Source organism: Entamoeba invadens (assembly GCF_000330505.1).
Source record: "Entamoeba invadens IP1 unplaced genomic scaffold scaff_1105074725051, whole genome shotgun sequence".
Taxonomy (NCBI): Eukaryota; Evosea; order Mastigamoebida; family Endamoebidae; genus Entamoeba; species Entamoeba invadens.
Genome location: NW_004440116.1, coordinates 39,251 through 51,000, shown reverse-complemented (window position 1 = coordinate 51,000; position 11,750 = coordinate 39,251). Strand labels below are relative to the sequence as shown.

The window sequence follows — 11,750 nt, the reverse complement described above, 5'->3', positions numbered from 1 at the left end:
TTTTTATGTGAATTTGTTTTATCTGTATTCTCTCTATCAATTCTTATTCTAATATGAGCAGATTTACATAATTCATTCAACAATTTAGCTTTTTGATATCTACCTCTACAATGAATTAAAACCAATTCTAAAGTTTTATTTTCAACTTTAGCTTGTTTTAAAGCATAACAGAAACAATTTAAATCAAATTCTGTTTTAATCTTTCCATTTTTATCAAATAATGAACTGAATATTTGTGCTTTAGTAAGATATTTTCCAAATATACTGAATTCTTCTTTATATCTGTATGAGAAGAAAGAACCACCTGTAGTTTATATGGATGAATAAGATCTTCTTCGTAATGATATGGAGAAATTTTTGATTCAAGTAAGAATAGTGGTTCTGGAATAGTTTGTTTAACATAAAAAGTAGAATCAATAGATACATTTACTTCTTGTTTATTGATAAAATCCATAGAATTTTCAGATACTGAACTAAGAAATTTATCAATTGCGTCTTGAGTATTTAACATATAAGATTTCCATCCATCTTGACTAAGGTGATAATTATAAACTATATCAGTAGTTGACGAATAAGTTTTAATTAAATCGTTAAAATACTCTCTTACTAATTGAATTCTTCTTACTTTATCTCTAAAACCACATCTAAGATCAGCATAAATTATTTTATTTTCTTTATCATATGTTACTTTAGTATTAATTTCAGAATTGTCATTAATATCTTCTATCATTTTGTTATATTCTTCCATATTATCATTATAAAGTTGTTGTTGTTCTAATTCTTTTATCATATCATTATAATTTCCCATATTATTTTCATATTGTTCTTTTTCTTTTAATTCATTAAAATAATTTTTTCTTTCAGTGTTAATTCTTAATTCTTCATCAAATTTTTGATACATATCTTCTCTCATCAAATCATCATTATCTTCAATATTATCAAAAGAAATATTATTTAAAGCCCATTCTAAATTCTTTTTATTAAGTTCTTTTTCAACATCTAAATCTTTAATTAATGTTGCTTTTTTATAATTAAACCAAAAGTTTGTTTATCAGTTTTGTTTAATTTATTGAAAACTTTTGTTAAAAATGGTTGTTCTAATTTAATAATACTTTTCTTATTATCTTCCATTCTTTTTAATTGAGATTCCAATTTTGCTTTATAGTAATATAAATCTCTTGTAATAATTCCCATAGCAATTAATTCTTTTCTACATTCTTTGTTATTAATTGTAGTAGATGCTGCTTTAATAGTTCCTGCTTTAATAGTAAAACAGTTTAAAATATCTTCTTCAGAATAAGTAATAGTAAATTTATAGAAATTCTTAATTCTGTATTGATCTTTATCAGCGCTCATTTTAGGGAAATAAAAAATTAAAATAATTAAAAAATATGATTTCAAATTTTTTGAAAAATAAAAAATCCCGAATTTTGTGAAAATTCAGATCCGCGTCCCTCGCGATTTTATTTAAAATTAATAGAAAATGGTGTCCCCCCTAAATCTACATAATTTATATACTACTTTGTGTTATACACTAAAATTATTTTAAAAAATAATACAACAAATTGGATTTATATTTTTAGTTTTTTTATTAAAATTCATTGAATATATTTATATATAATAAACTATATGATAGTTTATTAAACTATAATACATAGACGTTTTGATTTTAATACTTCTCAACACTTTTCAAACTCTAATCTTCAATACCATCATTTTTTTGATGATAATAAAAACTTCAGTTGTCACACCAATAAAAAATAGTAAATTAATTTTAGTTAGCAATTTAATTAATATTGTTATTGAATCAATCATAAGCTTTGTTTTTGCTCAAACTCAAATTTCAAATAATGTTATTATTAATTACAATTGTGCTTGCTCTTCGAGTCGACGCAATTTGGTGCGAATATAAACAAGGTGTGATTTCTTACGACAAACAAACTTCAACCTGCGCATTAATTACAAGGGGTCTAGACATTTCCAAAGTTGACAGTTCAAAAGTTTCAATCACGTTCACTGAAAGTTGTTGCTCAACAAACGAAATTACATTTGACGACCGAGATTATCCGGCTGACACAATTTCACAATTTAATTTTGCAAATACGGAAATAGCTCTTTCTGCTTTGTTTGTACGAACTAAGCTTTCTTCAAGTTATGTTGTGTTTGGTGACCTTTATCCGGAGGGTCTTTTTGTTTCGATGGGATGCTTTAACAATGAAATAAATTGTAGAAATGTTGTGAACAATATTGTTGAAATTCGACCAAAGTTCGTCATTCAATCGAAAGGCCTCCACCTATATTCAGATATTGACCAGATGTGGATAATCAGTAAAAATAAGACTGTTGGTGATAAACCTTCATATTTATGTATAGATGGAACAAAGAAGCAGACAATTCTTTTTAAATTTAATTACGACTATGTGTTTGGTGAGAACTATGGAAGTGGAAGGTATCTCTTCACTGCCAACTCGGCAATAACGTACAACATGGCGTTAAAAAATCCATCAAACGGCACAGTTTCATACATCCAGAAATTAGTGTGCAACCGAAATGGAGTTATCAGGTATTTGTTATTCGACACTGGGTATGCGGGGGTAACAGATAACACGGAGTGCACATGCAAGCCAACAACAACTTCAGTCACAAACGATTACAACTTCAATTTCCCGGATTGCAGATACAATTCAACTGCATTTGATTTGGATTTAAGTATGTTGAGTGGCAACTCGATAAGTGTTACAATCTCTCCAACAGCAAATGTGTGGTATTCAGCAACATTTGGTGCATCAAAGGCGTACACAGTTACTCCGTTACCAACAAACACAGATGGAATCACATTCACTGAACTCACAATTGAGAGTGAAAAGGCCGTCACTTTTGAGATGAAATGCACAGTCAAAACACTCACAATAAATTCAGTTGGGAATTTCTATTTCAAAGGAGGAATTTCAATTGAGACGGCGTCACTTAAAGATTCAACAAATTTTGCGAATAACATCCTCTTTTCCGTTGATGGAAGTTTTGAAGATAAAAGCAATTTACTGACAAAATGTGGGCGACGTGCGATTCTGAAAACGTCAATTGACACGTTGTGTGACTGCCGATATGATGGCAGTAAATTCACAACCAGCGACACCGCCAATCCAATTTTGAATCGCGACGACTGTGTTGACTCAACACTTGAAAACGAACTCACTCTTGTTGTTACTGGAAATAGTTACAATCCAACAAAAAGTGAGGTTTGGAAAGCAATCAAATCCACAAACCCTGCAATTGAAATATCTCTTGGACAATTCACGTTGAGTGCAGCGAGTTGCGGTTTTGGTGGAAGTGTCACAATTCCAAAGTCAACAGTGACATGCACACATTTCGACATTTCACAAAACACACAAATCACAACACAAGGCACATTCAGTTTCTCGACATTCACTGCAACACAACAACTCACAAGAAGCAACACAAGTGGTGTTGTGAAGGTGTTATCCAGTGGAAGTGTTCCGTCTCTGAGTTCAATTCAATACACTGGAAGTGACTTTACCACCTGCTTTGAGTTGATTTCATACCAAAGTGAAACACAGCAAACACTGGACACGGCAAACACAAAGATGCTTGGAAAGAAGTTGGTTCGCCACTGTGGAACATCAACATTTGATTATGGCATTCTGTGTGTTCTTCTCAAGAGTGATATGAACAACAACACAAGTTATCAAAACGAAGTGCTTCACTGCCCAACTAACACAGCCAACACAGTGATTCAGATAAACACTGTAAGTTACACACAAACAGTCCAATTTGATGGCGTCTTCTCACAACAGATCACACAGACTTCTCTCACTAAGAAAGACACAAAGGTGTCACAATTCCAAGACAAAAGTAACACAGTGATTAACATTGACAAGAGCTCACTTGATAAGCAAACCATCTCAGTGTCACAATCAGCAAGTAAACTGTTTGTGAGTTCTTCGTTTGGCTTTGAAAATACCGCAAAGGCGATGAAGGGTGCAACTGATGGCGTTTCTGTTGTGTACAGTTCTTCAACAAACTGCACTGCCTTTCTTGTCAAAGGCAGCACAACAACATGTGAGAATTGCAGAAATTCATATCTAACAAATGGTCTGTGTTACAATTACGACAGTACTTGCACCAACTATTATCAGGGAGCAACTTCGTCTGTGTGCGACACGTGTGGCAGTCGGTATGAGGCGTACAAATACGAATGTGTTAGTTGTAACACGGGTGGCGCAACAACGTGCACACACTGTGTTGGTGGGAAGTGTGTTGAGTGTGCTGACTGGAATCTTGTTGAAAGTGGTGTGTGCAAAGGAGTTGACAGAGCAACAACACTCCTTCATGGCAGAGGAATCTCACTCAAATGTGCAAATGGGTACTACAGTCACTACGATGTGTGTTTAAATACAGCAGCAACGTGTTTACAACAAACCGACTCGACGACGTGTACCGTTTGCAACATAGCGAGTGTCTTACACGATGGCAGTTGTGTCTCAGTATCGAACTTTGATAGAAAATCAAACACAGAAGTGTTGAGTTGTGTTGGCGGGTACTTCGTTGACAAAACAACAAACGTGTGCCAACAATGCACAGACAAGTATGGTGCTTTCTGTTTGTTGTGTGACTCTTCAAGTTGTCTGAAATGCAAAGACGCTGTGTTGACAATGGAGGGAACGTGTTCGAGTTACACCGACAGCGGGTGTTCGTCGTCGACAGATGTTCATTGCTCGTACTGTTCAGTTGCAACAAATTATATTAACTCAAATGGGAAGTGTATAGCCAATCCAAAGAACTGTCTGACTTCTTCAAAGAGTGGAAATTGTTTCACTTGTGCTGAGGGACTTCACCTTGATGGAACACGCAGTTGCGTCTCAGAAGGAACAACGGACAATTGCGACCAAATGAGCAAAGCAAACGATCGATGTATCAGGTGCTCACCAGGACATTATCTTGAAAATGGTGTATGTCCATCGTGTCAAGACTTCTGCGTTCTCTGTTCTGACTCAAACACGTGTCTCCAATGCGACTCAAAACACGTCTTTAACGGGACTTATTGCGAAGAAATCTCTGACAAATTCCACTGCAAAAACTACTTGCAAGGGACGTCCACGTGTGTTGTGTGTGAAGATGGCTATTTCAGAAATCCAAAAACATCTCTGTGTGAGTCTTGTGTTGATGGGTGTAATAAATGCACCAACGACGCGATGTGTTTGCTCTGCAATGTAGACTACTTTTTACTCAGCGACCACACCCAATGCATTCCATACAAAAACTTGACAAATTGCAACGTGACAAGTTCATCTGGGTGTGTGACGTGTTCAATTGGTTATTATTATGATAACCAGTATTGCTCGTCGTGTTCCTCTGCAATTCCCAATTGCAACAAATGTTACTCCAACACGGACTGCATGTCATGTGAAGATAATTTCATTTTAATAAACAAAAATTGTTCTGCAAAAAGTGAAGTTGCGAACTGTGTGGAAGTGACCAACTCAAAGTGTTCAAAGTGTTCTTTCTGGCACACCACAAACTCAGACAACACTTCATGCATCACACAAGCCGTGTGGTGGGTGATACTTCTCATCGTCATTTTTATAGTATTTATAATAATATGTTTAATTATATTAATGATAATAGCACTCACCAAATATTTTGATTATTTAAGGCTTAAAAGATGTGTTCAACAGTTCAGTGTCTTTTCAATTGACAAGACAAACATTTCTTTTATCAAAACTTCGAATAAAAGTATATTACTCAACAAATTAGAAATTGTGTTTGAAGGAAAAAATGAAAATCAAAGAGAAATTCCCGTTTCTGTTGAAAGTCGTGAATTGATCTGTGTGGGAAACGTCGGCAAAAACACTTTGAAAGTCCAGTTTACCTTTAAAGAAAACAATGAAAAGATGACACTCCGAGTTGAACCCAAAATAGTTGTCATTCCACGTGGAAAAGCAATTGAATTTGAAGTTTTCATTCAACCAAACTGTTCATGTAAAATAGACGACAAACTTATTTTGATATCTGTTGATATGAAAAAAGGAGAAAACTATGAAATGCCAATTTTTATAAAAGCAGAGACAGAGATGTCGACTCGTTTAGACCCCAATGAAATTAATGAAGAAAAGAAACTTGGCGAGGGGTCTTTTGGAATTGTCTACAAAGGAACTTATCGAGGGAATGTCGTTGCTATTAAGAAGATGAAATTGAACGGAAGTGATAAAACAAAAGTAGACGAGTTTGAGAAGGAAGTCCTAATGTTGGATAAATTTAGGAGTGAATATATCGTCCACTTTTATGGCGCTGTATTTATACCAAATAAGATATGTATGGTCACTGAATTTGCACAATATGGGTCTTTACAAGACTTAATGAAACATAAAAAAACAGAAGAAGTAAAAAATCCAACGCGTATTAAGTTAATGTATGACGCAGCAAAAGGATTGGAGTATTTGCATAACAATGGGATTTTACATAGAGACATTAAACCAGACAATTTCTTAGTGTTTTCATTAGAAAGTGGAATTGATGTGAACGCCAAATTGACTGATTTTGGGTCATCAAGAAATGTGAATATGATGATGACTAACATGACATTCACTAAGGGTATTGGTACACCTACATATATGGCGCCTGAAGTTTTAAAACAAGAAAAGTACAAGAAAAGTGCAGACATCTATTCGTTTGCTATTACTATGTACGAGTGTTTTATATGGAAAGAAGCTTATCCAAAAGAAGACTTCAAATTTCCATGGAAAATAGCAGAGTTTGTTAACTCTGGTAAACGATTTGAAAATACTCAAAACATTTCAAATGATCTGTTTAAACTCATTACAAAGTGTTGGTGTCAAAATCAAATCGAAAGACTCAAAATTGAAGATATCACAAAGAAGCTTCAAACATATCTAAATTAATTAAATAACTAATTCAGAAAGGCACTTTTAATTATATATAAAACAATAAATCAAACAAATAATCCATTCAATTTTTAATAATTAAAAACACAATTTAAATTAAAATAATAATAAAATAATAAAACAAATAATAAATCAAATAATAGTTTATTATTTGTAAAAAAAACTTAGAAATATAACAATTGTTTTAAGTGTTTTAATTAATTATATTGTTATTATTAATAAATATGATAAAAAATATTTTTAAGAAGTTATTATGCTCAACTTTTTTGAACTTTTGGACTTCAATTAATTTGAAATCGATGTTTTCGAAATTAAATAATCCAAACTCAATATTATTAATTCAAAGCAAAAAATTCTTTTATTTTTCTGAATTGATAGAATAACCATTGACCTTTTTAAATTAAAATATTTAAAAAATCCATTGGTCTGTTCATTATTAAAAAAGATCAAAAAACTTGAACTTTTATTTGTACACAATTAATTAAGTCGTTTATCATAGTAACTATTAATTATTACCCTTATTTAATTACTTGTTTATAATTATATTTTTATTACCCTTTGTGCCATACAATAATATTTAAATCAATTTTACAAACTCTGTTTAATCAAATGGCTAACACTTTTGTGAAATCTGCCAACACAAAAGTTTTAAAAGAATTGGACTTTTCTGATCGTCGAGATTATGAAGACTCAATGAGGGGCTTTATTTGCAGTGTTGATGGAGGAGTTATTCCAAGTAACAAAGGTGGTAAGTCTTTTGATGTTCATCACAGTGACTTTCTGTTAGGTCCTTGTCCTGAAACAGTCAATCCTTCCTTATGGCGCCAAAGTCAGTTAATCAGAATAGACGGTCTCTTTGAATTGATTCCAAACAAAGTGTATCAATTTAGAGGATATGATGTTGCCAACATGTCATTTATAAGAGGTGAAAAGGGGTGGCTTATAATTGACACTTTATGTTGCATGGAGTCGGCTGCTGCTGGTCTCAAATTGTTACGAGAAAAGGTAGCCGATCTTCCAGTGACCTGTGTGATGTTGACTCATTCTCATGGAGATCATATCAAAGGACTTGATGGGGTACTTGAGAAAGACACTAAAATAGTAATACCCAAAGATATGTTTAAAATGCATTTTGCAGAGGAACTGCTTGCTGGAATAGCAATGGGAAGACGAAGCTTTTTCCAATTTGGAGTGACCCTTGAACACAATGAAAAGGGGTGTTTAGGTGGTGGAGTTGGGACGTATTACTCTCTTGGTCAAATCACTGAATCTTACAACTTTGATCCAAATAATTTGTATGAAATTGGAGAAGATAAAACACTAACTATTGATGGTGTAGAAATTGATTTCACGTATACTCCCAACGCAGAAGCACCAACAGAGATGATGTACTTTCCACAATTAAAAGCAGTTTGTACTGCCGAGGAAATTAACAGGACTTTACACAACTTATACACCCTTCGATGTGCTGTTGTTCGTAATGGTAAAGATTGGTCGAAATACATCGACAATTTGTTGGACAGATACTCTGAAAATGTTGAGTGTTTATTTGGTTCGCACACGTGGCCGACTTGGGGAAATAAAAACATAGTAGAGTATTACGAAAAGCAGAGAGACATGTACAAGTTTATACACGACCAGACTTTGAGACAAGCAAATTTGGGAACAACAATCAATGAGTTGCCAGAAAAGGTAAAGTTACCAAAGACTTTAACCTCAGAGTTTTATAATAGAGAATACTATAATAATCACCTTGGGATGAGTTTTATCAATTGGCCTTTTAATTATTTAGTAATCGCTTGCTTCTGTAAGAAATGTGTGTCATTCGTTTTTTTTGTTAATAAAAAAAAATAAAAAAGAACAAAATAATAAAATTATATAACAAAAAAATACATTAAACTCTGATGCATTTATTTTTTCATAGTAAATTTGACTTAATAATAAAAGTAATTAAGTAGTTAATTTGTAAATATAATATAATAATAATAATAACAAATGTTTATAATTTTTTTAACGATTTTTTAATAATAAATAAATTAATTTTATTATAATAATTTTCATAATTGTATTTCATAATTAAAAGTAGTGCTTCGCAGTTTGTGAACTGAAGTTTTTTTCTATTATTTTTCAAACTGAAAAAAAATCACATTCAAGAATTTAATAATTTTTAATAGTTTTATCTCCACTTTTGGGATTAATTTATTCAAACACAATTATTAAGAAACAAAATCATAAACTGTAAAACTGAATCAAGTTTGAAAAAAATAAATAAAAAACCCAAAACTTTGATTTTTTTTGTTTTTGTCAAAAATCCAAATTATGATAAAAAATGCATTTTTTGTCAAATTTTGTAAAAATAGTTATTAATGTAAACTGTGAAAAAAACAAATATTATTAATCCTAAATAAATAATGTTTTCAAATATTTACACAACAAAGTTTCAACACATTAAAACGTTTAAATTAATAACGAACATACATAATTGTTAATATAAACGAATAGTTAAATATAGTTTTAAGTTGAATGATGACTGTTAATGACATTGTTATTCTCAATTATTGATTGAAACTTATGTGTTATTGATGTGACATTTTGTTAAAAAGAAGAAAAGTCAAATATTATCAATTGTTATTTATTTCATTGTCTAACTACGTTAATGTTCATAACGATCATTTAATCGCTTATTGTTGATAATTACATGTTAATGAGATATTATATACAATTAAAATTGTTTTATTTTTTAATATCACAACATACAACAGTAAACACATGTATTTTGACAACATCACAACATTTATTATTGAAATATAAGCGTGTATTTATTAATATTTTAAAATAATTTATAAACAATAATTTATGAATTATTGTTTTTTGCTAATCTTTTGTTTTAAAATACAACTTAAAAATGTAATAACTATCAACTGTGTAAATATGTAAAAATCAATTTAAATTTTTAAATGATAACATTAAAATAAAAAATTTAACATCTACAGCATTTTTATTTTTTGACTTGGAGCTCAAAAATACATGCACATGAGATATTAAGATCTTTTTTTATAGTCTAAGTTTTAATGTTATGAATTTTTAATTGAATCAAAAAACAAAAATTGTTAATTCTTTTATTGAGTTATGAAAACTGAGTATGTAAATCCATATGATATAGCTTGTTAATTCAACTTTCTATCTTGAACAAATTATGTTTTGTGGGTACGTCATAAATTTGAATGATAATAAAAATAACGAGAATCATATTTATAAACAAACTATTATTCAATACAATGTTGATATTATATATTCAAATTGAAAACAACAACTCAAATATAAATGAATAATCTCAATTAATGATTTATTGGTCTTTACTCCTTAAGTTTAGATCATAAAATTTAAATATTTTGCCAAATTCATAAAGAAAAACTAATTATTACAAATGTATTGAAGTTGGTGAACGTCTTTGTTCTGTTATAAACAAATAGCCTTTGAAAACAAATATTCAAAAAATAATGTTAAATAAATGTCGACATATCTAAAAAGTTATATTGAATAAAGAATCATATGTTTTCAATTTATTTGTTTTTCTATCATGTCATGTTTAACTTTTGGTTTAAAGGTTTAAATGTAATATGCAATAAATTGTATAAATTATGATGTGATAATGATTGTATATATTGATTGTAAATTGTTTGCCTGAACAACCTTTTTATGTTTTTTATGAATTAATTAAACTTGAGGTTATAATGTAAAATATACAAGTCATGAATAAATCTACAGTCTATATTTAAAGTTTATCTAATACCTTTTAGATTATTAAAATATTTTTGGAAGTTTTACAAAAAATATATCCCAATTGTTTAATTTTTGCGTTTTACTTAATGTGGTGTTTATATACAATTATTGCTATTTATTTGTCCACCAGATAACATTAAAAGACTGCCTTTATATTCAGACTTTAGATGATTTGTAATCATAAAAAATATTAATTATTTGTTTTGGATAATACAAACATTTTTGTTTATTAATTTATTATTTTTTGTTAAACTACTTTTTGGTTCAAAATTTTTAGTTCTTTCAATTTTAATATTGTTGTGTACACGTTTTCAGTTAATCATATTATAGACAATGTTGATGTAATTAGTTTCAAAAGTGCGATTTCGGTAAATCTATCTGATAAGGCTCCCATTTTTTTCCTGATTGTTGTCTTATATAAAAAGAAAAAAAGTAATTTGATAAAACCCTTTTCACGTTATTTTCAATAATAATTACGTCTTTTTTCAGGAAAAAAATCAGTTAAAAATCAGTTAAATAACTGCGAAGCACTAATTAAAAAGACACAAATTTTAAAAAGTAAATTTATTATTTAATTGACAATAAAACAAATTAAAATAATGTTTTTAACTATAAAATTAAATTTACAATTTTTAATATTATTTTACTCATTTGTGTATTTACGTTCTTATTAAAAATGTTATTATTGATTTTAGATTTTTAAAAAATACAGTATAATCCGGGTTTAATTCACTTAAAATATTTTGGAACTATCGGGTTTAATTCCACTTTTTCAAGAAAATTATTTTAAATGGTTTTTAAATCAAAAATAATTGATGGAATTAACTTTCGGTAGTTTCATAGTTATAATTATTTAATAATTATCTGATTCAACCAAAAACAAATGGTGATGGTAAAGGCTTTTTCATCGTCTCTAAAAATAAAGTTTTTTTCAACTATTTAATATAATATTTTAATTAAAATTTTAGTAAATGGGAAATTGGGATAATATTTGGCCTGGTTCCCGAATTAAAAATATGTCGATAATTCACCTCGAAACAGTGG

At 29.9% G+C, this 11,750-nt stretch overlaps 2 protein-coding genes across 2 annotated transcripts; both read left to right on the top strand.

The window, feature by feature from the left end:
- Positions 1 to 1,850: 1,850 nt before the first annotated feature.
- Positions 1,851 to 6,920, top strand: EIN_215840 (protein serine/threonine kinase, putative; the record flags this gene model as incomplete). The annotated part of the gene is made up of 1 exon (XM_004254299.1): positions 1,851 to 6,920. One exon carries the CDS (start codon positions 1,851 to 1,853, stop codon positions 6,918 to 6,920), a length of 5,070 nt encoding a protein of 1,689 aa, XP_004254347.1.
- A 612-nt stretch (positions 6,921 to 7,532) lies between these two features.
- Positions 7,533 to 8,777, top strand: EIN_215830 (hypothetical protein; the record flags this gene model as incomplete). The annotated part of the gene is made up of 1 exon (XM_004254298.1): positions 7,533 to 8,777. The coding sequence occupies one exon, from the start codon at positions 7,533 to 7,535 to the stop codon at positions 8,775 to 8,777; it is 1,245 nt and encodes a 414-aa protein (XP_004254346.1).
- Positions 8,778 to 11,750: the final 2,973 nt, after the last annotated feature.